This window comes from Trichomycterus rosablanca, chromosome 14, assembly GCF_030014385.1.
Source record: "Trichomycterus rosablanca isolate fTriRos1 chromosome 14, fTriRos1.hap1, whole genome shotgun sequence".
Taxonomy (NCBI): Eukaryota; Metazoa; Chordata; class Actinopteri; order Siluriformes; family Trichomycteridae; genus Trichomycterus; species Trichomycterus rosablanca.
In genome coordinates this window covers 30,048,020-30,075,104 of record NC_086001.1, presented here as the reverse complement: position 1 = coordinate 30,075,104, position 27,085 = coordinate 30,048,020, and the positions used below count along the sequence as shown (strand labels likewise).

Here is a 27,085-nt window from a genome sequence, read left to right as displayed (position 1 = left end):
ACGTAATGATTCACCATTTGCTAAGTAAATAAAACAAAAATAAACTTCAGACTTTACTTTTACATCTCCAGTGATTTAAATTTACGTGATTGATATAATTGACTGAAATTAATTGACAAAACTGAAGTAATTTAGAATAAACACTAAATAAAAGTAATTTTAGTTAAACATTGCCACCCAAGTATCAAAATCACAACAAAACATTCCACTGTTGGAAAATTCCAAGCGGTTAGGGTTGCACCTATAAAAAATATAACTTTTCATACACAGTTTTATTTAGGCTGTTTAACATTTATTATTTTCATTCTTTATAATAATAAATCAAAACCATATTTTAGGCAAAACAACATAAAGAACATCATGTAAAAATTTTTCTCAATAGTGTAAACAACGTTTTTACATCAGGGGCGACTCGTTCATTAGGGCGATCGGGCGACGCACCACCAAAGGGCGAAAGGGAAGAAATGTTTCCATCACATTCAACCAGTGTTAAACAATCTGTGACTGTTCTGGAGTCAGTCTTGCCTCTGAATATCGCAGTCCAATCAGCGTGGAGTTGTGTTCCGTACAGTACCGCCCCTTTCGGGGTGATCAGGCTCTGATTCAGAATTGCCCCAGATCGCTCTCATAGACTCCCCCCGGTTCTGGACTGCGTTACTTAGGGGGCAGTGAGAGAAGTACCGGCCCTGCTTGTGTAACTTTACTTTCGCCCTACACACGGCGTTACTAAGACTAAAAGTGAATACTACTTACAATAATAACCGAACCCCTTTTAATTCCCGCGGTAGCAGCAGTTTTCTTCTGTTTCATACATATCGCCCTAGCTGTCTCAGTCTAATCTGCAGCGTTTCTCTCCCATTGATAAAAATACGGGACACCTCGTTTAGTTTCCAAATAAGGAAGATTACGTGTGACGCAGGCACGTAAGTGCGAGCCCCCCCGGAAGTCATTCAAAATGCATTACAGCTCCTGTAATACGAAAAAAAGAGCTTTAACATGAGAGTCTATGAGAGCGATCTGGGGCGATTCTGAATCAGAGCCTGATCGCCCCGAAAGGGGCGGTACTGTACGGAACACAACTCCACGCTGATTGGACTGTGATATTCAGAGGCAAGACTGACTCCAGAACAGTCACAGCTAGTTTAACACTGGTTGAATGTGATGGAAACATTTCTTCCCTTTCGCCCTTTGGTGGTGCGTCGCCCGATCGCCCTAATGAACGAGCCGCCCCTGGTAGATAATATTTAGGTGATTTGACAGCTCATTGCTGACTACTATCAACTTAGTAAATCGACTCTTGCGAGTCTATTCTTGTCGTTCGACTTAAAGAACCGGATTAAAGAATCGACTCAATTGATTCATTTGAACGCGCAGACTCACTCGCTCTCCCGCTGTGCGCTTTTCAAACTGAACTGCGTCTTTCTGCACATGAGGAAGAATCTATGTAGAGATCTCAAATAACATGAACCTGAAGGTATGAACTTACATTGTAGAAAAGAAAAACAAGTCAGTAGCAGCAGTGTGCACATTAAACCATTTACAGAAGGGTAATTAAGTTTGGATAATTGAAATAATGGCATGATTCTGACTTGAATGAGAGGGGCAGTAAAAAGATCTCACACTTGTCAGAGACAACGTTTGAAGCGCAGGTTAATAGGACCTGCTAGTTAGAGAAGGATCACTTGTTTGTTAGTTTAAGTCTAAAAGTGGGTGTGGCCCGTACGGGGATCGAACCTGCGACCTATAGTTATTAGCACCACACTCTAACCAACTGAGCTAACCGGCCTGTTTAAAGCATAATGGAGCAGGTTCAGTAATTGTGTAGTAGTTTAAAAGCGACAGTAAGTCTGTGTCTGTTTCTGTTGTTTATTCTGAAATGTGTTTGTTTGTAAAGTGTGAATTAGTTCTTAATCTGGTCGTGATGTTAGTGAATTAAACCTACATCTCTCTGATGCAGGGGCGGAGCCAGGGGGTGGCCAGTGTTGGCCATGGCCACCATAAAGTAATCTTCGGCCACCCCTCTGGCCCCCCCACCACCGCTTTGCCCGCAATTTTTTTGCGGAAGCATTTCTGCACGCAGGAGCAGCGCACCTCAAATAAGTAGTTCTTCATCAAAACAGTGCAGTAACACACTCAACATAAACGTCAACCACCAACACAATTACAGAAGAAGTATTACTGTTTAGTAGTATTCGTGGCGCGCTACGAGTAAAAGCGCCTGCTGGCTCTGCGCATTCCAGTGTTGCCAGATTGGGCGATTATCCGCCAAATTGGGCGGATTTTGTTGGAAAACAATTTAATAGCATGTAAATAACACTTCCATTTAAAAGAAAATCTTCCGTTTTAAGAAGCTCCAGCATTGTAGAAGGCTATTAAAAGTAAAGTCAATTTTCAATGCTGATTTGGCTTAATAGTGTTGGTCAGTCTGTAACATATTCTTGAAAGAAAATTAAAATTTGTTTTCCATGCATTCACACTAGCATGTTCTGGGATTTAATTGAGTGTCATCAGTACACACAATTTGGCAGCCAAATGATAAAGTATTGCAAAGGAATATCTTTGAAATTCTTCCTCATAATTTTAAGGTTGCTATAAAAATAACCATGGCACATTCATTTAGAGAAAGTTAAAAATAAATGTAAAAAGATCATAAAAATACTACAATGTATGGCAGGACAGGACTGGGGAGCAAGTAGAAAATCAATGCAAAATATTTACGAAGCACTTATGAGAACAGTTTTTGATTATGGATGTGTAGCTTACATGTCAGCAGAGTCAAATCTTAAGCAACTAGACACATTACATGCCCAGGCATTGCGAATATGTAGTGGGTCATTCAAAACATCCCCATTAGCAGCAATGCAAGTGGAAATGGGAGAAATGCCACTAAGAATAAGAAGAATTAAGCTAATGATGACATACTGGGCTAATCTACAGGGACAATGGGATACACATCCTGCCAAGAATATAATAAGAAATTGCTGGAAACACAATAAGACAAATTATAAAAGTTTTGGATGGATTGGCAATGCAAAGGCAAGAAGCATGGGATAACATAAATTACAGTATAGTCCCACAGTACCAATATCCCCCATTCCTCCTTGGCTATTCCCCTTGCCAAAGGTAAATCTTAACCTTCAGAAAGAATTAAAAAACAAATTCCTGCATGCGACATAGTACAGAAATACATAGATAGATATTACTCAAACTTTATTCTCGTGTTTACAGATGGTTCCAAAGACCCAAAAACAGGAATTACAGGTGTGGCAGTGTATATACCAATAAATAATATACATATTAAGAAAAGGACATCAGACCATCTGGCAGTATACTCCATAGAATTATTGGCCATATTTTTAGCACTACAATGGATAGAAAAAAGGGAAATAAATAATACAGTTATTCTTTCGGACAGTTTTTCAGCTCTGATAAGCATAAAGTATGGTAAATCCTCAGCCAGGACAGATATTGTTAACAAAATATTATATATGTTACACAATTTGAAAGATAAAGGTATATCCACCAGCTTTCTGTGGGTTCCTGCCCATGTAGGAGTGGAGGGAAATTAAACAGTAGATATCCTAGCCAAACAAACCCTAGATTAAAACAAATAAATCTACCGGTACCTTTGAGCAAAAATGAAGTTAAGGCCATAATTAGAACATGTAGATATGCAATATGGCAGGAGCTCTGGGATTTTGTTGAAACTGGAAGACATATGTACAATATTCAAAAACAGGTTGGAGCTGGGAGAATGGTAGGTTCTAGAAGGAGAGAAGAAAACATCATCACACGTCTGAGAATAGGTCACACAAGACTTAACTATACTTTATGGAAAATAGGCAAACACCGAAACACATTTCGGAATGTGTAGCTTTTGTAAAGAACCCGAAACAGTAGAACATATACTCCTCAATTGTAAGCAATATAGTACCAATAGAACACAACTGTTTGAATCAGTACAGCCTGCAAAGCATAATGATCTTTCATTATCAGGACTCTTAGGAAAAGAGGTAGGGAGGATAAGTTATTATATCAACAAGTTCTTAACAGAAACAGGTCTAGCGGAAAGAATCTAACAGAAATGTAGTATATTATTTTTTATTATTATTTTATTTTATTTTTATTTTTTTTATTTTGTATTTATTTCTTTATTTTTTTCTCTCCTTCCTTCTGTATAATGTCCTGTTCCAAACACAAAACAGTAAGTGGCGGTAATGCACCTTTAAGCTGGTATGCCAACCGCCAATAAACACAAAAGAAGAAGAAGAAGAAGAAGAAGAAGAAGAAGAAGTGAAACTGATCTGATCTGATTCTGTTCTGTTTGAGTGTGGATCTGTTCCGTGTCTGTGTTTGTAGTTTTGTTGATAATTGAAGTTGATGAACGCAGGTGAGTTAATACATTTCCACACTTCTGTACATTACTGTGTATTGTTACTTTATGTAGTTCAGATTGTTGATTTGATTTAAACACACTTGTTTTGAACAGAACAATCACGAACTAAACCAGGAAGTCTTGGACATTCGCCTGACATTCGAGTTTCTTTCGGCTCGTTCTCGGCTAATAAACATCCAAAAATGAGTGAAACTGCATTAACTGATTCTGCAGTAAACAAGGAACAAACTACAATCAAATATGTTTAAAACGTTTTTATCTGTAAATGTTTATTTTCTGTTATTTTGTAAATGTGAGCTTCATCTGCGTTGAAATGCTAAGGAAGTGCTAAGGGAGCGTCTACAAAGTTCATGAAGCCGAGGTGTAGTTATTACCCAGTGGCATGTACCATTCAATATAACTGTATAAAGTCCTACAGTATGGGTACAGTAACAATATATAGTGTCAACAATTCTAAAATCAATCATTTTAATATAATAAACGATGCAATAGTTACCTAGTGTACCACCCACTACACTTAAATTACAGAAACAAACTCTACAGTATGGGTACAGTAATAAAGTAAAAAAAAATTTTAGCAGTTAACTAGCCACCTGTACTAGTTACTACAACCACATTATAAAAGTCATACAGCATGGGTACAGTAACGAATCATAAAATGTACTACAGTAAAGAAGATTAACGTTAACTACTGACTTGTACTACTTACTACAACAACATTGTAAATTAAAAGTCCCACAGCATGAGTACAGTACGTAACCAAAAAATTAACAAAAATCGAGAAACGTAAACATGAACATAACACTCACAAACTAAACCAGGAAGTCTGAGCTGCTGTAAATAACTTGCTGTGTTTACTGGTGTTTCTGTTTACTTGTAGAAAAATGGCGGAGTCCAAAATTTCAGTAACTCAGGACGAGTTCAGCTGTTCAGTCTGTCTGGAAACACTGAAGGATCCAGCTGCTATTCCATGTGGACACAGTTTCTGTATGGTGTGTATTAATAACTGCTGGGATCAGGAGGATGATAAGGGAACATACAGCTGTCCACAGTGTAGAAAAACCTTCACTCCAAGACCTGAAGTGAGTAAAAACACAATGCTGGCTGGAGTTGTGGAGAAACTGAAGAAAACAGAACTTCAAGCTCCACATCCTGCTCACTGTTCTGCTGGACCTGAAGATGTGGAGTGTGATTTCTGTACAGATAGAAAATCAAAAGCAGTCAAATCCTGTCTGGTGTGTTTGGCCTCTTTCTGTGAAACTCACCTTCAGCCTCATTATCAAATTCCTGTTTATAAGACTCACAAGCTGGTTGAAGCCTCCAGACGACTCCAGGATCAGATCTGCTCTCAGCATAATAAACTGCTGGAGGTTTACTGTCGTACTGATCAACAGTGTATCTGCATGTTGTGTACCATGGATGATCATAAAGGACATGATACAATATCAGCTGCAGCAGAAAGAACTGAGAAACAGGTAAAAATATTATACAGCTCTCTTTAACAAGTAACAACTCATTAGCATTTACTCTGACGTTGTTTATGTTGTGCTTGTACACAATACAAGTAAATTCTGAATTGTTTTACTGTGTAGAAGCAGCTGCTGGAGATCCAGAGAAAATTCCAAGAGAAAATCCAGAACAGAGAGAAGGAACTTTGTGAGCTGATAAACGCTGTGAAGTCTCACAAGGTAAGTTTTATAAACAAAAAGCTCTCAGAATCAGTCCGACTCTCCTCCATTGAACCAATCTCCATTAAAAATAAGACATTTTATAGCTCAGGTAACTTTGTAAGTGATGGAGCATTTTTGTTCATGAATTTAAAAAAAAATCTTATTTGGTGATTGATGCTGCACAACAATTCTGAGGTTGTGCTAATAATTACAGTGGTGGTTGAAAGTTTGTGAACCCTTTAGAATTTTTTTATATTTCTGCATAAATATGACCTAAAACATCATCAGATTTTCCTAAAAGTAGATAAAGAGAACCCAGTTAAACAAATGAGACAAAAGTATAATACTTGGTCATTTATTTATTGAGAAAAATGATCCAATATTACATATTTGTGAGTGGCAAAAGTATCTGAACCTTTGCTTTCAGTATCTGGTGTGACCCCCCTTTGCAGCAATAACTGCAACTAAACGTTTCCGGTAACTGTTTAAATGAACGCTTTTCATTTAAACCAAAAAGTTCTATTTTGGTCTCATCCATCCACAAAACATTCTTCCAATAGCCTTCTGGCTTGTCCACGTGATCTGTAGCAAACTGCAGACGAGCAGCAATGTTCTTTTTGGAGAGCAGTGGCTTTCTCCTTGCAATCCTACCATGTACACCATTGTTGTTCAGTGTTCTCCTGATGGTGGACTCATGAACATTAACATTAGCCAATGTGAGAGAGGCCTTCAGTTGCTTAGAAGTTACCCTGGGGTCCTTTGTGAACTCGCCGACTATTACACACCTTGCTCTTGGTGTGGTCATCTTTGTTGGTCGACCACTCCTGGGGAGGGTAACAATTGTCTTGAATTTCCTCCATTTGTACACAATCTGACTGTCTGACTGTGGATTGGTGGAGTTCAAACTCTTTAGAGATGGTTTAGTAACCTTTTTTCAGCCTGATGAGCATCAACAACTCTTTTTCTGAGGTCCTCAGAAATCTCCTTTGTTCGTGCCATGATACACTACCACAAACGTGTTGTGAAGAGCAGACTTTGATAGATCCCTGTTCTTTAAATAAAACAGGGTGCCCACTCACACCTGATTGTCATCCCATTGATTGAAAACACCTGACTCACAATTTCACCTTCAAATTAACTGCGAATCCTAGAGGTTCACATACTTTTGCCACTCACAAATATGTAATATTGGATCATTTTCCTCAATAAATAAATGACCAAGTATTATATTTTTGTCTCATTTGTTTAACTGGGTTCTCTTTATCTACTTTTAGGACTTGTGTGAAATTCTGATGATGTTTTAGGTCATATTTATGCAGAAATATAGAAAATTCTAAAGGGTTCACAAACTTTCAAGCACCACTGTATAAGGATGATAAAATCAGATTAGGACTTTGACTGAGCCACCCAAGAAGATTATTGATTGTTGCTTTGGATCAAGATGCTTAAACATAAATTACTGTATAAGATTTCTGGTAAAGAATTGAGATCACTACATTGAATTTCCCAGTCCTGGCCAGGCTGCTGTTTCCTGATACTCAAAAGAATTTCTGTAACAGTATGCTACCACCAGCACATTTTACAGTACATATGGTGTTTTTTTAGTGTTTATTAGATTTAATCCACACATATAATTTTTAATTAAGGACATACAGGAGCAGGTGTGTTGTATCAAAAATCTGAGGGAATAAAACATGCTGATAAATGCAGTAAAAACTAATGTGATGATGAACACTGAAGAAGTGCTGGAGTTTAAGGTGGAAGGTAGAAGACTGGAACTCTTTCTTATATTTGGGAAGTAGAGTATCAAATACTGCATTATGTGGACATGATGATGATGATGGTAACATTTACAAGGGTATGAAAGATCAAGCCATTTAGCACCATCACCAAGCTATGAGTAATGAAAGTCTTAATCTGGCTAGTAGCTACATATAAATGTGCAGGATGGACAAATATCTGAGTGAGAAACATTTCTTCTTTCTGAATCTTCTAACAGTGTTCTGCACAGACAGCAGTGGAGAACATTGAGAGGATCTGTACTGAACTAATCAACTCAATTAACAGAAGATGCTCTGAGCTAAAAGATCTGATCAGAGATCGAGAGACAGCAGAAGTAAGTCAAGCTGAAAAAGTCTTGAAACGGGTGGAACAGCAGATTGTAGAGCTGAAGACGAAAGATGCTAAACTGGAACAGCTTTCACACACAGAGGATCCCGTCCATTTCCTCCAGGTAACAGAACTAAATATAATTATATTATTGCTGCTCCAGTCCAAGTAATAAATTACAGCGGTACCTTGTAACTTGATGTCCCCTAAACTTTGAAACTTGATGCCTTTCGTTGAGAAATCTGTTCCCTTAAACTTGATTATTGTTAGCATTCATTAAAACATGTTGGGGAGAGCCAGAAATGCAGGAGAAACAACATCATAATTATGAATCAAGAGATCATGAAATACTATTAATGTTATTAGGAGAAACATCACTCTGTGCTTCATGTCTGTTGTCCATCATTTGTGATTCATCATCATCTTGTTGTTTCTCTGTGAACATTATTTGTCTGGATGTAGAATTTTCAGTCTCTCTCGGCTCCTGCTGGATCTGCAGAATCAGCCGCCATCACAATCAGTCCTTTCCTCTCATTTGATGATGTTACAAAGTCTGTATCTCAGCTGAGAGAGAAAGTAGAAGAATTCTGGAAGGATCAGTGTGAGAAGATACCAGATGAAGGTGAGTTCAAGCCCTCAGTGTTCCATTGTCTCCAAAATGCTTCTGTACTCAAACGTCAAACAAAACAATCAAATCCACCAACATGAACATTTAACATCTAACAACATCATTCATTTACTCATTAACCCAGTACTGGTCATGGTCACAGTGAGTCCAGGGTTGAATGAAATACACTCACATGCCAAACTTCTTACTGGCTGTACCTGTGACAATTTCTGGTGTAAATATGTATTTACTGTGATTAGTGATTGTACTGTTACTCTTTCTGTAGTAAAGAAAGTCTGGATTACTTCACCTCCTGAACCTGAAATCAGAGAAGATTTTCTACAATGTAAGTTTCTCACAAGCACACAAACATACACATTCTAACATACACTAACACACATTTACACAGACACACCCTTTCACACACATGCTTACACACTCATACACTCTTACACACATTCACACATAACCATTAACAGACACACACACACTCATACATGCTCACACACACTTCAAACACAAACACACAATTCAAAGAGCTTTATTAACTTGATTGTGTGTTGGATTGTGTGTTGCTGGTGTGTGTTTGTGTCCTGTTTGTGAATGTGTCATGTTTGTGGGGTGTTTCTATATGTCTGTGTAGTGTCTGTGTGTATGTGTAGGGTTTGTATGTGTGTAGTGTTTGTGTAGTGTCTGTGTGTATGTGTAGGGTTTTTATGTGTGTAGTGTTTGTGTAGTGTCTGTGTGTATGTGTAGGGTTTGTATGTGTGTGTAGGGTTTGTATGTGTGTGTAGTGTCTGTGTGTATGCATAGGGTTTGTATGTGTGTAGTGTTTGTGTGATTGTGTAGTATCTGTGTGTATGTGTAGGGTTTGTATGTGTGTGTTTGTGTAGTGCATGTGTGTATGTGTAGGGTTTGTATGTGTGTGTAGTGTATGTGTGTATATGTAGGGTTTGTATGTGTGTGATTGTGTAGTGTCTGTGTGTATATGTAGGGTTTGTATGTGTGTGTAGTGTATGTGCATGTGTAGGGTGTGTATGTGTGTGTAGTGTCTGTGAGTATATGTAGGGTTTGTATGTGTTTAATGTTTGTGTGATTGTGTAGTGTCTGTGTGTACGTGTAGCGTTTGTATGTGTGTGTAGTGTCTGTGCATGTGTAGGGTGTGTATGTGTGTGTAGTGTCTGAGTATATGTAGGGTTTGTATGTGTTTAATGTTTGTGTGATTGTGTAGTGTCTGTGTGTATGTGTAAGGTTTGTATGTGTGTGTTTGTGTAGTGTCTGTGTGTATGTTTAGGGTTTGTGTGTGTGTTTGTGTAATTGTGCAGTTTATCTGTATGTCTGTTCAGTGACTGTGTGTAGCGTTTGTGTATTATTTGTGTGTATGTGTAGTGTCTATGTGTATATGCGTGTTTGTGTGATTGTGTAGTGTCTGGGTGTATGTGTAGGCTTTGTATGTGTGTGACTGTGTAGTGTCTGTGTATATGTGTAGGGTTTGTGTGAGTGTTTGTGTGTTTGTGTAGTGTCTGTGTGTATGTGTAGGCTTTGCATGTGTGTGTTTGTGTAGTGTCTGTGTGTATGTGTAAGGTTGGTATGTGTGTGTTTTTGTGATTGTGCAGTGTATCTGTATGCCTGTTCAGTGACTCTGTAGCGTTTGTGTATTATTTTTGTGTATGTGTAGTTTCTGTGTTTATATGCGTGTTTGTGTGATTGTGTAATGTCTGTGTGTATGTGCGTGTTTGTGTGATTGTGTAGTGTCTGTGTGTATGTGCGTGTGATTGTGTAGTGTCTATGTGTAGGGTTCGTATGTGTGTGTTTGTGTGATTGTGTGGTGTCTGTGTGTATGTGTAGGGTTTGTATGTGTGTGTTTGTGTAGTGCATGTGTGTATGTGTAGGGTTTGTATGTGTGTGTAGTGTCTGTGTGTATATGTAGGGTTTGTATGTGTGTGATTGTGTAGTGTCTGTGTGTATATGTAGGGTTTGTATGTGTGTTATTGTGTAGTGTCTGTGTACGTGTAGGGTTTGTATGTGTGTGTAGTGTCTGTGTGCATGTGTAGGGTGTGTATGTGTTTGTAGTGTCTGAGTATGTGTAGGGTTTGTATGTGTGTAATGTTTGTGTGATTGTGTAGTGTCTGTGTGTATGTGTAGGGTTTGTATGTGTGTGTTTGTGTGATTGTGTAGTGTGTGTGTATGTGTAGGGTTTGTATGTGTGTGTTTGTGTGATTGTGTAGTGTTTGAGTGTATTTGTATGGTTTGTATGTGGGTTGTTTGTGTGATTGTGTAGTGTCTGTGTGTGTGTGATTGTGTAGTGTGTGTGTAGGGTTTGTATGTGTGTGTTTGTGTGATTGTGCAGTGTCTGTGTGTATGTGTAGGGTTTGTATGTGTGTGTTTGTGTGATTGTGTAGTGTTTGAGTGTATTTGTATGGTTTGTATGTGTGTGTTTGTGTGATTGTGTAGTGTATGTGTGTGTGTGATTGTGTAGTGTGTGTGTAGGGTTTGTATGTGTGTGTTTGTGTAATTGTGTAGTGTCTGTGTGTATGGTTTGTATGTGTGTGTTTGTGTGATTGTGTAGTGTCTGTGTGTATGTGTAGGGTTTGTATGTGTGTGTTTGTGTAGTGTCTGTGTGTATGTGTAGGCTTTGTATGTGTGTGTTTGTGTAGTGTCTGTGTGTATGTGTAAGGTTGGTATGTGTGTGTTTTTGTGATTGTGCAGTGTATCTGTATGCCTGTTCAGTGACTCTGTAGCGTTTGTGTATTATTTTTGTGTATGTGTAGTGTCTGTGTTTATATGCGTGTTTGTGTGATTGTGTAATGTCTGTGTGTATGTGCGTGTTTGTGTGATTGTGTAGTGTCTGTGTGTATGTGCGTGTGATTGTGTAGTGTCTGTGTGTAGGGTTCGTATGTGTGTGTTTGTGTGATTGTGTAGCGTCTGTGTGTATGTGTAGGGTTTGTATGTGTGTGTTTGTGTAGTGCATGTGTGTATGTGTAGGGTTTGTATGTGTGTGTAGTGTATGTGTGTATATGTAGGGTTTGTATGTGTGTGATTGTGTAGTGTCTGTGTGTATATGTAGGGTTTGTATGTGTGTGATTGTGTAGTGTCTTTGTGTACGTGTAGGGTTTGTATGTGTGTGTAGTGTCTGTGTGCATCTGTAGGGTGTGTATGTGTGTGTAGTGTCTGTGAGTATGTGTAGGGTTTGTATGTGTGTAATGTTTGTGTGATTGTGTAGTGTCTGTGTGTATGTGTAAGGTTTGTATGTGTGTGTTTGTGTAGTGTCTGTGTATGTTTAGGGTTTGTGTGTGTGTTTGTGTAATTGTGCAGTTTATCTGTATGTCTGTTCAGTGACTGTGTGTAGCGTTTGTGTAATATTTGTGTGTATGTGTAGTGTCTATGTGTATATGCGTGTTTGTGTGATTGTGTAGTGTCTGTGTGTATGTGTAGGGTTTGTATGTGTGTGTTTGTGTGATTGTGTAGTGTCTGTGTGTATGTGTAGGGTTTGTATGTGTGTGTTTGTGTGATTGTGTAGTGTTTGAGTGTATTTGTATGGTTTGTATGTGGGTTGTTTGTGTGATTGTGTAGTCTGTGTGTGTGTGATTGTGTAGTGTGTGTGTAGGGTTTGTATGTGTGTGTTTGTGTAATTGTGTAGTAGCTGTGTGTATGGTTTGTATGTGTGTGTTTGTGTGATTGTGTAGTGTCTGTGTGTGTGTGTAGTGTCTGTGTGTGTTTGTGTAGTGTCTGGGTGTATGTGTAGGCTTTGTATGTGTGTGACTGTGTAGTGTCTGTGTATATGTGTAGGGTTTGTGTTTGTGTAGTGTCTGTGTGTATGTGTAGGGTTTGTATGTGTGTGTTTGTGTAGTGTCTGTGTGTATGTGTAAGGTTGGTATGTGTGTGTTTTTGTGATTGTGCAGTGTATCTGTATGCCTGTTCAGTGACTCTGTAGCGTTTGTGTATTATTTTTGTGTATGTGTAGTGTCTGTGTTGATATGCGTGTTTGTGTGATTGTGTAATGTCTGTGTGTATGTGCGTGTTTGTGTGATTGTGTAGTGTCTGTGTGTATGTGCGTGTGATTGTGTAGTGTCTATGTGTAGGGTTCGTATGTGTGTGTTTGTGTGATTGTGCAGTGTCTGTGTGTATGTGTAGGGTATGTGTGTGTTTGTGTGATTGTGTAGTGTTTGAGTGTATTTGTATGGTTTGTATGTGTGTGTTTGTGTGATTGTGTAGTGTCTGTGTGTGTGTGATTGTGTAGTGTGTGTGTAGGGTTTGTATGTGTGTGTTTGTGTAATTGTGTAGTGTCTTTGTGTGTTTGTGTAGTGTCTGGGTGTATGTGTAGGCTTTGTATGTGTGTGACTGTGTAGTGTCTGTGTATATGTGTAGGGTTTGTGTGAGTGTTTGTGTGTTTGTGTAGTGTCTGTGTGTATGTGTAGGCTTTGTATGTGTGTGTTTGTGTAGTGTCTGTGTGTATGTGTAAGGTTGGTATGTGTGTGTTTTTGTGATTGTGCAGTGTATCTGTATGCCTGTTCAGTGACTCTGTAGCGTTTGTGTATTATTTTTGTGTATGTGTAGTGTCTGTGTTTATATGCGTGTTTGTGTGATTGTGTAATGTCTGTGTGTATGTGCGTGTTTGTGTGATTGTGTAGTGTCTGTGTGTATGTGTAGGGTTTGTATGTGTGTGTTTGTGTAGTGCATGTGTGTATGTGTAGGGTTTGTATGTGTGTGTAGTGTATGTGTGTATATGTAGGGTTTGTATGTGTGTGATTGTGTAGTGTCTGTGTACGTGTAGGGTTTGTATGTGTGTGTAGTGTCTGTGTGCATGTGTAGGGTGTGTATGTGTGTGTAGTGTCTGTGAGTAGGTGTAGGGTTTGTATGTGTGTAATGTTTGTGTGATTGTGTAGTGTCTGTGTGTATGTGTAGGGTTTGTATGTGTGTGTTTGTGTGATTGTGTAGTGTTTGAGTGTATTTGTATGGTTTGTATGTGTGTGTTTGTGTGATTGTGTAGTGTCTGTGTGTGTGTGATTGTGTAGTGTGTGTGAAGGGTTTGTATGTGTGTGTTTGTGTAATTGTGTAGTATCTGTGTGTATGGTTTGTATGTGTGTGTTTGTGTGATTGTGTAGTGTCTGTGTGTGTATGTGTAGTGTCTGTGTGTGTTTGTGTAGTGTCTATGTGTAGGGTTCGTATGTGTGTGTTTGTGTGATTGTGTAGCGTCTGTGTGTATGTGTAGGGTTTGTGTGTGTGTGTTTGTGTAGTGCATGTGTGTATGTGTAGGGTTTGTATGTGTGTGTAGTGTATGTGTGTATATGTAGGGTTTGTATGTGTGTGATTGTGTAGTGTCTGTGTACGTGTAGGGTTTGTATGTGTGTGTAGTGTCTGTGTGCATGTGTAGGGTGTGTATGTGTGTGTAGTGTCTGTGAGTAGGTGTAGGGTTTGTATGTGTGTAATGTTTGTGTGATTGTGTAGTGTCTGTGTGTATGTGTAGGGTTTGTATATGTGTGTTTGTGTGATTGTGTAGTGTCTGTGTGTATGTGTAGGGTTTGTATGTGTGTGTTTGTGTGATTGTGTAGTGTTTGAGTGTATTTGTATGGTTTGTATGTGTGTGTTTGTGTGATTGTGTAGTGTCTGTGTGTGTGTGATTGTGTAGTGTGTGTGAAGGGTTTGTATGTGTGTGTTTGTGTAATTGTGTAGTATCTGTGTGTATGGTTTGTATGTGTGTGTTTGTGTGATTGTGTAGTGTCTGTGTGTGTATGTGTAGTGTCTGTGTGTGTTTGTGTAGTGTCTGGGTGTATGTGTAGGCTTTGTATGTGTGTGACTGTGTAGTGTGTGTATATGTGTAGGGTTTGTGTGAGTGTTTGTGTGTTTGTGTAGTGTCTGTGTGTATGTGTAGGGTTTGTATGTGTGTGTTTGTGTAGTGTCTGTGTGTATGTGTAAGGTTGGTATGTGTGTGTTTTTGTGATTGTGCAGTGTATTTGTATGCCTGTGTTTATATGCGTGTTTGTGTGATTGTGTAATGTCTGTGTATGTGCGTGTTTGTGTGATTGTGTAGTGTCTGTGTGTATGTGCGTGTGATTGTGTAGTGTCTATGTGTAGGGTTCGTATGTGTGTTTGTGTGATTGTGCAGTGTCTGTGTGTATGTGTAGGGTTTGTATGTGTGTTTGTGTAGCGTCTGTGTGTATGTGTAGGGTTTGTATGTGTGTGTTTGTTTGATTGTGTAGTGTCTGTGTGTATGTGTAGGGTTTGTATGTGTGTTTGTGTAGTGTCTGTGTGTATGTGTAGGGTTTATATGTGTGTGTTTGTTTGATTGTGTAGTTTATCTCTATGTCTGTTCAGTGACTGTGTAGCGCTTGTGTATGATTTGTGTGTATGTGTAGTGTCTGTGTGTATATGCGTTTTTGTGTGATTGTGTAGTGTATGTTTGTGTAGTGTATGTATGATTGTGTAGTGTGTGTATGTGTAGGGTTTGTATGTGTGTGATTGTGTAGTGTCTGTGTGTAAGGTTTGTATGTGTTTGTTTGTGTAATTGTGTAGTGTTTGAGTGTATTTGTAGTGTTTGTATAGGTGTGTTTGTGTGATTGTGTAGTGTCTGTGTGTGATTGTGTAGTGTGTGTATGTAGGGTTTGTATGTGTGTGTTTGTGTAGTGTCTGTATTTGTAGGGTTTGTATGTGTGTGTTTGTGTGATTGTGTAGTGTATGTGTGTGTGATTGTGTAGTTTGTGTAGTAAGTTTTTGTATGTTTGTGTTTTTGTATTTGTGTGTTTGTGTAATTGTGTGTTTGTGTAATTGTGTAGTGTATGTTTGTATATGTGTGTTTGTTTGATTGTGTAGTATCTGTGTGTATGGTTTGTATGTGTGTGTTTGTGTGATTGTGTAGTGCCTGGGTGTATGTGTAGGGTTTGTATGTGTGTGTGTGTGTTTGCGTAGTATTTTTGTGTATATGTGTGTTTGTATTTGTTTGATTGTGTAGTGTCTGTGTGATTGTGTAGTGTCTGTGTGTATTGTTTGTATATGTGTGTTTGTTTGTGTAGTATCTGTGTGTATGGTTTGTATGTGTGTGTTTGTGTTGTGCCTGGGTGTATGTGTAGGGTTTGTATGTGTGTGTGTGTCTGCGTAGTATTTTTGTAGTTGTATGTTTGTAGTTGTGTTTGTTTGATTGTGTAGTGTCTGTGTGTTTTGTTTGTATGTGTGTTTGATTGTGTAGTGTCTGTGTGTATTGTTTGTATGTGTGTGTTTGATTGTGTAGTGTGTGTGTGTATTGTTTGTATGTGTTTTTGATTGTGTAGTGTCTGTGTGTTGTTTGTATGTGTGTGTTTGTGTAGTGTCTGTGTATGTTTGTATATGTGTGTTTGTTTGATTGTGTAGTGTCTGTGTGTATGTGTAGGGTTTGTATGTGTGTTTGTGTAGTGATTGTGTAGTGTATGTGTAGGGTTTGTATGTGTGTGTTTGTGTGATTGTGTAGTGTATGTGTGTATGTGTAGGGTTTATATGTGTGTGTAGTGCCTGTGTGTATGTGTGATTGTGTAGTGTATGTGTGTATGTGTAGGGTTTATATGTGTGTGTAGTGCCTGTGTGTATGTGTGATTGTGTAGTGTCTGTGTGTATGTGTGTAGTGTCTGTGTGTATGTGTAGGGTTTGTATGTGTGTGTAGTGCCTGTGTGATTGTGTAGTGTGTATGTGTGTAGTGTCTGTGTGTATGTGTAGGGTTTGTATGTGTGTGTCTGTGTGATTGTGTAGTGTCTATGTGTATGTGTGTACACAAACACTGCAAACACACACTGTACACACACACACTGTACACACACACACTGTGCAAACACACACACACACACACACACACACTCTCTCTCTCTCTCTTCTATGTTAATTGGTTTATTTTGTGTTTCCTCTCCAGATGTTTGTCGGTTCACACTGGATCCAAACACAGTAAATAAAAACCTCCGTCTGTCTGAGGAGAACAAAGTGGTGACCTGCAGTGAAACATTACAGTCGTATCCTGATCATCCAGATAGATTTAATTATTACTGGCAGGTTGTGTGTAGAGAGAGTGTGAGTGGACGCTGTTACTGGGAGTTTGAGTGGAGTGGGGATGATGGGGTTTGTATTGCAGTGTCATATAAAAGCATCAGCAGGAAGGGACGTGGTGTTAAGTGTGTGTTTGGAGGTAATGATCAGTCCTGGAGATTAGACTGTTCTCCATCCAGATTTTTATTCTGGCACAATAACACAATGACTAAAATTCCCATAATGCCGAGTTCCTCTAGAATAGGAGTGTATGTGGATTATGAAGCAGGAACTCTGTCCTTCTACAGCGTCTCTGATACAATGAAGCTCCTCCACAGAGTTCAGACCACGTTCACTCAGCTCCTCTACCCGGGGTTTTATCTTTATTCAGGATCAGAAGTGAAACTGTCAGATTTAACAAACTAAATGTAAAATTTACATGAAAGTGTAACATTAAACTGTTTGAGTGATTTTAGAATCTGTGAGGCAGTGATACATTTATGAAGATATGCTGCCTGCAACACCTTACACAACACATTATCTTTCCAATGTGATGTTGTAATAAATCCAAAATAAATAAATGCCTTAGATAACATAGACTGCTTCCCCTATTCCAGCTCCTAACAACAAATTCCTGATGGTTTGGTTTTGGTTAAAGATCAGCAGATACTTTAATTAGAAATAAATTAGAACTTGTTGCTTGGGTACAGATTTGGGAATTTATTATTATTACTATTATTTTATTTTTATAATATAAAATTAGAGAGTGTTTATGGCTCTTTTGTCCCAAGTGTTTTTGTAACGTGTTGTAGACCTGCACTGGCGACTGTTTTTGGTATACAGGAAAGAAAAGGCTGAATGCAGGTGAAAAGGCGTTATTTGGCAACCAGCACTGTGTAAATATTGGACAGAACACATGATGGGTTATTTGAACTTGTTGGGTTGTGCAGTTTAACCATTGTGCTGAGCTGTGAGATTCTTTTTTATCATGGATCAACTATGTAACTTTACTGCAGCTTGTATTTAAATGAAAGGTTTACATTGCTGTCTTCAGGATTTCCTCTTTAGTGATATTTAATGTTAATAGCTGTTCTGATCTAAAAGATGCTGCTGCCTTTAACCTTTAAAACTGAGAAGTGATTTGTGAGATAATTAAAATAAGTGAAATGTTTATTTTGTATTTTGGTTTATATTATTTGTACAAACATTTGTTTTATGCAACTTTAAATCTGTAATAAAAGATGAAGATTTTAAATGTGTCTTTATTTGCTTTAACTAAGCTAAAGTTTTTAACAGGGACAGAATGACAGTTTGTGTAGCAGGGCTGGACACGCCTCACTATTGAAGTGGAAGGTAAACCCACACTCCTGCAAGAATGGAAATAGTAAGTAAGTACAATGTTTTTATAAAGCTATAAAACTACTTCCACTGACCAAAGTACACAGATCTCACACTTGTCAGAGACAACGTTTGAAGCCCAGGTTAATAGGACCTGCTAGTTAAAGGAGGTCTTACTCGTTTGTTAGTTTAAGTCCAAAAGTGATAGTGGCCCGTATGGGGCTCGAACCCATGACCTTGGCTTTATTAGCACCACGCATATACCCACAAACCCGATTCTACACTGACAGCCCTTCAGTTATGGAGCTGCCACACAGAAACGATGGAGAGCTTTACCGTTGTTGAGCAGAACAGATCTTCGTGTGAGATGACTGAGGTTCATGTATTTTTCTTTTAAGAATAAATAAAAGCTGATGCTTTTAACCTCATACTTTCCTAATACTTTTATTCTACACGGTCTACATTTCTTTTAGTCCTCTGCCATGTGCAGTGCAAGAATTCACTAAATTACACAGCAGTTCTCTTTTATTTATTTATTTATTTATTTTTGCCATGGACAAAATTGATTGTAAGCATTTATAAATGTCAGGCCACGTTTATTAGGTGAAATGAAGCCAGAATTAAAGATGGCAGAAGAACATGGTGGTATTCTTACTTTCAGTGATTAAATTATTGAGGTTAGAAAGTCCTGATACACAGCACATGCTCACCTGACTCTCTCTCAGCCATTCTACCCTTAACTATTAAGGTAGGTGTGGCCCGTACGGGGATCAAACCCGTGACCTTGGTGTTGTTAGCACCACACTCTAACCAACTGAGCTAACCGGCAAGTTCATCTAGTCTCTTTAGATCTTTGTACATAATTCTACACTAAACTTTAATTAAATGTATTTTTTTTAGCAGGAGAAATAACTCACATCAGCATTTTATAAAGGCTTTCACAAAGCATTAACAAATTGAGACGCATCCTAAATCAGCTGAGGTAAACGCTACTCCTCTATACTACCTGATTACAGTTTTACCTCCCTCACTTTTAATTACTTCATTTTCTTTATTCTTTTACACTATTATAAATTGTTCCACACTAACACTCCATGTCCGTGTCACTGCAGTGCTGAGAATGACCACCTAAATAATACCTGCTCTGTTTTTCAATGTGACCACTGAAAAACAGAGTAAGAGCAGGTAGAGAAAAAGGTGGACTACAGTCAGTAATTGTAGAACTACAAAGTGCTCCTATATGGTAAGCGGAGCTGATAAAATGGACTACACTGATCATCCATAACATTAAGACCACCTCCTTGTTTCTACACTCACTGTCCACTGTGTAGTGTTAACTGAACAGAGATCTGAACACAGTTGTGTAGTGTGAACTTGGTATTAGTGGTTAAGGTACTGGACTAGCAATCAAAAGGTTGTCGGTTCAAGCCACACCATTGGTGAGTTGTCACTGTTGGTCCCTCACTGAGGCCCTTAATTACTAGAACTGTGATAAGTATAAAATTGGAGTAGTAAATTTGTTCCTTTGCCATGTACAACTTATTTTCCTTAAATATCTGGACACCTTTACTTCCTCTGTATTGTGTCCACATTCCCCTGTTCCCAGTTTGTTCCCAAATCTCACAACTCAAATTCCCTCAAAATAAAGAGCAGCATGGAGAGCAACTGTAACTGTAATCTTCTATAAACCTTTCACTCTTATTCTGCCTCCGTCCCAACTTTTTATAGCAATGAGTGAAATCATTGGAAATCTTTTATTTTGGAGAATAAAGACGCTAGAGAATGAATGACTCACAGTTTCTTCTTTTTTTATTAAATTTTTACAGAACATCAGCTTTTTACACATCTGGATCTGGTCCACAAAGTCATCCGGGCGTTGTCCTGATGTAAAGACATCGTCTTAAAGGCAGCAGGTCTCTCAGAGATCCTAATACATGCTTCCACATCGGTGGTATCTTTACACGTCGCCGATGTCTTGGGTCCTGACGCACCTCCACAAGTACACAAACTGTGAACAAACATTAAAAACACGTCAACCACCAGACATGCATCCCTGACAGTTAAATAAAGGTTCTAATCAAGGTTGGCCTTTAGACGTCCTCTGTTTCCAGCCTTTCATGAAACCGTTGGAGGCTCCGCCATAAAAGCGTCTCCAGTGCAGCAGCCAGGGCTTCAGGTTCTGCATACAAAGACTCGTCCAGAGTGAAGATTTCATCCAGGAAGCTCAGCATCTCAGTCTGAGAGAAGAGAAACAACATCAGGGGGCTGTTAATAAATAACAGATTACTAGTTCAAAATCATTTGTGGTGAAAAAAACCACACACCTGAAGATGGAATAAATAACGCTCTGTCTCCTGACGTTCAATCCATCTGGGTGTAACGCACGAATAGATGAGAGCAATCAGCCGGTCCAGAAAGAGCCTTCGTCTCCGGTACTGCATCAACTAAACAATGATGTGTTTAACTACACTTGTAGTGCAGCACAGATTAATTCTAGACTCTATAGAGCACAGACTCTCTTACTGAAATGATCTGATGCACCCTCGCTCTTCATAGAATTCCCAGCAGCACCAGCTCAAAGACAATGTCCGTAAAGTTGACGTGCTGGATCTGTGAGTAGAAGGAAAATAGATTTTCTATGAGAATGGTAGGACTGTGGTTCTGACTGATGGCGTAGTCGCTATGGGTAACCGCATGGGTGGCATCCTGCAGTCGACACATATAGTAGTAAATATAGTGCCAGGTTCAGACTGACTCAAACTCACCCCGATCTGCGCCAGCTCCACTTCAGCCCACATCCGATTAGTCCGATTCTCCAGCATCTGTATCAGCCGGTCGTACCTTCGCTGGAAGACGCGCAGATCCTAGGAGAGAAACGCTCAAGATGTTATTAAATCATTCATACATCGCTTGAATTATTTGATACGTGTTTTTCTGTCATGTTACCCTCTTTTTTGCAGCCGCCAGTACGAGTGTAAAGATCTACACCGTCTGGACCTAGTCTTCGGGTTACTCATGGAACCACCCGTGCAGGAGGATCTGCCCGAGGGTGAGGCGCTTGCTGGGCTTCTTCTTGAGGCATTGTTCGATCAGATGGCAGCAGGCTGGCGAGTGCGACAATGCAGATTCACATTATACGGTGTTTAGATCTGAAGAAAATACACCAATCAGGCTTAACATTATGACCACCTTCCTGATAATGTGGCCTCCATGGATCGGACATCCCACGGACGCTCGGTTGAATCGAGATCTGGGGAATCCATGGAAGGGTGGACGTGGTCCTCAAATGCTTAGGTAGGAGCTACGTGTCAGAGTGACCCAACCCATGGTTTCAGTGGTTATAATGTTATGCCTAGTCTGTGTATGTACAGGTCTTAATGTATATATTTCCTTACCATCAGAAACACCAGGTTTAAACATTAGACGCCCTTTGGTGATCTCCTTCCTAGACCGAAATGGCAGGCATCCACAAACCAAGAAAAACAGCAGTACGCCCAGACTCCAGACGGTCGCAGGGCAGCCATAGTACTTCTGCTTGGTTATCCACTCGGGTGGCGAGTATTCCCACGTGCCTACACGAACAAAGAGGACAAACTAGTACCCAAAGTCCAAACCAAAGTACCCATCCCCCCATCGGTGCACAGTTACCTGAATACGTGTTGTACGGAGTATCCTTCAACAGGTCGCCGCATCCGAAGTCGATCAGCTTTACCTCCAGCGTCTCCGTGTTCAGAAGGACATCTCTTTGTGCAGGACCCCGCGATCCCGGCAGTGGAGCACCGCCAGGACAACCTGCCGCATTACATGCCGGGCGAACTGCATCCTCAGCCTGCCCTTCTTGAGCATCAGCTGGTAGAGGTCTACGCAGGGGACGGGCCGCTCCAGGATCAGGATGCAGCGCTCGGGCGTGTCAAACCACTCCAGGAGCTTCAGCACGTACGGGCTGGCGGGCGGCCTGGACACCATGCGCATCAGGGCCACCTCGACGGGGAGCAACTCTGTCTCGCCGGGCTGATGGTAGAAGAGACAAGAACAAATGATTTAATGTGTATCCAGTCTATACGGTATTTACTTCATCTGAAAGGTAAAGTCACTTACAATCCTGGTAAATCTGAGGTGCTCATCCTTCACCACGTATTTGATGGCAACCTAAACACACACAAGTAAACGATCATTAGTGGATTTTTAATACAAGGGTTGGAAGAGACTCGATAAGGTCCTAGTAGGTCGCCATGGGTGTCTGGAGCCGTGCTGACTGCATTTGCTCGAGGCGCTCCACAGGGTTCAAGTCTGGGAAGCCAGCTCACGAAAAGAGACCTTCTTCAGGAGTAACTCGGACCACCGACACGTGGACTCCACGAGACATCCGAAGGCATCCCGTGGTATCCATCTTCTTAGTGTGCATCCTGGGTTTGTCTCAATAATGTCCCGGTAGGTTGTAGGGAGGATCGTGGGGAGGATCTGTAGATTGGGAACAAAGGGAATTCAGGGGGAAGGGTACTCGGAAGCCCCCGTGACCCTATAAGGTCCTGGAAGGTTGTCACAGGTATCTGGAGCAAAGGGAGGATCCAGGAGAGGATCCGTAGAGCCAACACGACCATCAAGGAGGTCCCATAAATGCTCAATTGGGTTCAAGTCTGGGACCAAAGGGAATTCAGGGGGCCAGGGTGGTACTCGGAAGTCCCCGTGACCCAATAAGGTCCTGGAAGGTCGTTGCAGGTATCTGGAGACATAGGAGGACCCAGGGGAGGATCCATTGAGCCAACACGACAATTCGAGGTGGGTTCAAGTCTGTGGAATTAGAGGGCCTGGGCCTGGGTCATGCTCTTCTAGCCATGCTGGAAGATCCCATCCATCCCACTGAGTCCTGATAGGTCGTCACAAGTATCTGCAGCCATAGGAGGACCAAGGGGAGGATCAACACAGCAAACTGATACTCACCTGGTTCCCGTCCACCTTATGGATGCCTTCGTAGACCGAACCGCAGCCTCCCTTTCCCAGCAGCTCTCCAACAGTGTATTGACTCTCAAAGCTGTTCGGGTTCGTGTCGGTCGTCATCTCCTCTTGACGTCCTCCATCGGTGGTTCCTCCTTCAGCAGGTTCTCCTTTAGCGGGTTCTCTTTCACCGGTTTCTTTTTTAGTGGTTTCTTCTTTAGCGGTTTTTCCTTCACCGGGTTCTTCTTCAGCGGGTTCTCCTTCACCGGTTTCTCCTTTAGTGGTTTTTCCTTCACCGGGTTCTCCTTCACCGGTTTCTCCTTTAGTGGTTTTTCCTTCACCGGGTTCTTCTTCAGCGGGTTCTCCTTCACCGGTTTCTCCTTTAGTGGTTTTTCCTTCACCGGGTTCTCCTTCACCGGTTTCTCCTTTAGTGGTTTTTCCTTCACCGGGTTCTTCTTCAGCGGGTTCTCCTTCACCGGTTTCTCCTTTAGTGGTTTTTCCTTCACCGGGTTCTCCTTCACCGGTTTCTCCTTTAGTGGTTTTTCCTTCACCGGGTTCTCCTCCACCGGTTTCTCCTTTAGTGGTTTCTCCTTCACCTGGGTCTCCTTCAGCAGGTTCTTCCTCAGCAGGTTCTCCTTCAGCATCTTCAACACAAGTATCACCAATGATGCTTCATGGGCTCATGTAAACCAAAAATAAGGGTCCAAATAAAGGTTCGGCGTACTCACTCTTGTTCTCGGGAGCATCGCAGACGACTTCTCCAGAACTGATCCCACCTATGAAGCCCAAGGGTTAATTACATAGTCACTAGAGTTCAATAGTGTCGGACTTGAATGTGGTGGTGTTAAGGTTACCTGGAGCTTCAGAAAACGCCCGCGGTCCCTGGGAGTCTGTCTGCTCGCTCGAGTCTGAGTCCTCCAACTGAATCTCCCCGTCCACTAACGTCTTACTGGAGTCTGATTTCGAATCGTCCTCGTACCCGTCTGATTCCTCCTGATGTAGACGCATTAAACTGGTGTTACAGAGCCGAGAACCGAACCCCTCCCCTCCCGGAGTATAGTGGTGATGATAATTCACCTCGCTCTCGACTGTTCCTTCTCTCTTAGTCAGGTTCTGAATGGCGCTGATCCACGCCCGTCTACCTGCCTCACAGTCGGCCTGGAACGTACAGCTCCTGTACACACACGGTGATAGATACAGATTATATAGAATGCAGACAGACAGACAGATTGAGTAGATAGATAAACAGATAGATAGACAGACATTTAGACAGACAGATGGATAGACAGATAGATAAATAGTCTGACTATTGATCTGTCTTTTGATAATCTGTCTGTCTATCAATTATCTATTTATCTATAATCTATCTTCTTGTCTATCTGTCTATTCATATGTCTATCTAGCATCTATCTGTCTGTTTATGATCATCTGTCTCTTTGTCTATTGATCATCTATCTAGCTGTCTGTCTGTCTATCTATCTGTCTGTCTGACTATCTATTTGTCTGTCTAATATTTGTCTGTCTGTCTGTCTGTCTGTCTGTCTATCGATTATCTATTTATCTATAATCTGTCTTCTTGTCTATCAGTCTATCCATATGTTTATCTAGCATCTATCTGTCTGTCTGCTTATTGGTCATCTGTCTGTATGTCTGTCTGTCTATCTATCAATTATCTTGTCTATCTATTTATTGCCTGTCTGTTTATTAATCATCTGTCTGTCTATTGATCTTGTATCTATCTGTTTGTCTATCTATCAGTATGTCTGTCTATCAATCATCTTGTCTATCTATCTATTGTCTGTCTATTGATCATCTGTCTGTCTGTCTGTCTGTCTGACTATCTATTTGTATGTCTAATATGTGTCTGTCTGTCTATTGATCATCTATCTGTCTGTCTATTGATCATCTATCTGTCTGTCTATCTGTCCGTCTGCCTATCTATCTGTCTATTGATCATCTATCTGTCTGTCTATTAATCATCTATCTGTCTGTCTATTGATTATCTTTCTGTCTGTCTGTCTATTGATCATCTGTCTGTCTGACTATCTCTGATGATTATAGATCTGGACTTACCTTGTGGGCATGACCACTTGGAAGCAGAAGCGTCGCCCGGTGTCCTCGCAGCTCTGGACCGAACAGCGCTGCAGGTCTTCAGCCAGCACCATGAAGTCACGCTGGGGAAATAGAACATAAAACCTTCTTATTTATACAGTCGATGATATAAACGGCGGTGGAATCGTCCCAGACTTAAACACGACGGGGCGGTTTGGGACGCAGCCCGGCACAGAAGTCGACCTCTGCTGTGATGCGCCTGAATTATGAGGGGCGTAAGACTGCGGTGCATTATGGGTATTTCACAGAGTCCAGGAGAGAGCTGATTTAGATCATGTAAAGTCATGTGACCTACCTTAAACCTCTTCTTGTAGAGAAGCTGATTGTTCTGTATGATGAACCACCGCCTGCAGAGATCAAACACATCGTATATATATAATATTGAGTGTATATATATAATAGTGTATATATATAATATTAAGTGTTATATATATAATATTGAGTATATATATATATATATATATATATATATATATATATATATATAATTCCTAATATATACACTATGCATCAGTGTACAGACCTGTTCCAGGTTTTAAACACACTCCTGGTCCTCTTAAACAGAAACCCCTCCATCAGGAGCGCTTCCTCGGCCTCCGCACCGCCCCCGTGACCCGGGTCGCCCCCGGAGGACGCCCGGGGAGGCGCCCCGCAACACAGCACACGCAGAAACCTCTGTCTCAGAGAAGCAGCCATCGTAAATGAGGAGAAAATCTAAATGCTGCTCCTGAAGAGCACAGGTCCACATTGTGATGTCACAACGTTCCGAGGGAGCAGAGTGAATTTACCTTTACCATATATGGGCATGACTGGATTCATCTCACTGCACATATACTGACTTGATTTCCACTGTGGGACGGCTTCTGGAGGGTCCTGGGTTCGATTCCCGGGTGGAATTTGCATGTTCTCCCCATGTCCTGGGGGTGACAGGGTACCCTAGGTATAAGTGTGTGTGTGTGTGTGTGACACACTCTGGTACTGACACACCCCCATACCATGACACACCCTGGTACTGGTACTGACACACCCCCATACCATGACACACCCTGGTACTGACATAACCCATACCATGACACACCCTGGTACTGGTAATGACACACCCTCATACCATGACACACCCTGGTACTGGTACTGACACACCCCATACCATGACACACCCTGGTACTGACACACCCCCATACCATGACACACCCTGTTACTGACACCCCCCCATACCATGACACACCCTGGTACTGACACACCCCCATACCATGACAGACCCTGGTACTGGTACTGAAACACCCTGGTACTGGTACTGACACACCCCATACCATGACACACCCTGGTACTGACACACCCCCATACCATGACACACCCTGGTACTGACACACCCCCATACCATGACACACCCTGGTACTGACACACCCCCATACCATGACACACCCTGGTACTGACACACCCCCATACCATGACACACCCTGGTACTGACACACCCCCATACCATGACACACCCTGGTACTGACACACCCCCATACCATGACACACCCTGGTACTGACACACCTCATACGATGACAATCCCTGGTACTGACACACCCCCATACCATGACACACCCTGGTACTGGTACTAAAACACCCCCATACCATGACACACCCTGGTACTGGTACTGACACACCCCATACCATGACACACCCTGGTACTGGTACTCACACACCCCATACCATGACACTCCCTGGTACTGGTACTGACACACCCCATACCATGACACACCCTGGTACTTGTACTGACACACCCTCATACCATGACACACCCAGGTACTGGTACTGACACACCCCCATACCATGACACACCCTGATACTGACGCACCCACATACCATGACACACCCTGGTACTTGTACTGACACACCCCCATACCATGACACACCCTGGTACTTGTACTGGCACACCCTCATACCAT

The 27,085-nt window shown here is 41.0% G+C and overlaps 1 protein-coding gene, 1 long non-coding RNA gene and 1 pseudogene across 3 annotated transcripts; 2 read left to right on the top strand and 1 right to left on the bottom strand.

Annotated features, from left to right (window-relative positions):
* The window catches only part of LOC134326286 (zinc finger protein 850-like), a 226,344-nt pseudogene that overhangs the window by 117,961 nt on the left and 81,298 nt on the right, over window positions 1–27,085 (top strand).
* Window positions 5,257–17,894, top strand: LOC134326367 (tripartite motif-containing protein 16-like). 2 transcript variants are annotated; one of them, XM_063008526.1, is made up of 6 exons: window positions 5,257–5,871; window positions 5,989–6,084; window positions 8,066–8,299; window positions 8,638–8,797; window positions 9,069–9,128; window positions 16,656–17,894. In XM_063008526.1, the coding sequence occupies exons 1-6, from the start codon at window positions 5,281–5,283 to the stop codon at window positions 17,189–17,191; spliced, it is 1,677 nt and encodes a 558-aa protein (XP_062864596.1). In that variant the 5' UTR covers window positions 5,257–5,280; the 3' UTR covers window positions 17,192–17,894. The 2 variants fall into 2 exon arrangements, with proteins under 2 accessions (XP_062864596.1, XP_062864595.1); XM_063008525.1 differs by having other exon boundaries at window positions 5,281–5,871; window positions 9,078–9,128.
* Window positions 19,895–21,830, bottom strand: LOC134326388 (uncharacterized). The gene is made up of 7 exons (XR_010014499.1): window positions 21,752–21,830; window positions 21,499–21,675; window positions 21,050–21,207; window positions 20,869–20,967; window positions 20,627–20,713; window positions 20,428–20,547; window positions 19,895–20,340 (listed from the first exon to the last, which is right to left on the bottom strand). It is a non-coding gene; the product is annotated as an uncharacterized LOC134326388 (long non-coding RNA).

Excerpts from the sequence above, each read along its gene's own strand:
- LOC134326367 (XM_063008526.1), top strand. The coding sequence starts at position 5,281 with ATGGCGGAGTCCAAAATTTCAGTAACTCAGGACGAGTTCAGCTGTTCA. Across the intron at positions 5,872-5,988 it reads CAGAAAGAACTGAGAAACAG|AAGCAGCTGCTGGAGATCCA; the intron begins GTAAAAATATTA and ends TTTACTGTGTAG. Across the intron at positions 9,129-16,655 it reads CAGAGAAGATTTTCTACAAT|ATGTTTGTCGGTTCACACTG; the intron begins GTAAGTTTCTCA and ends TTTCCTCTCCAG.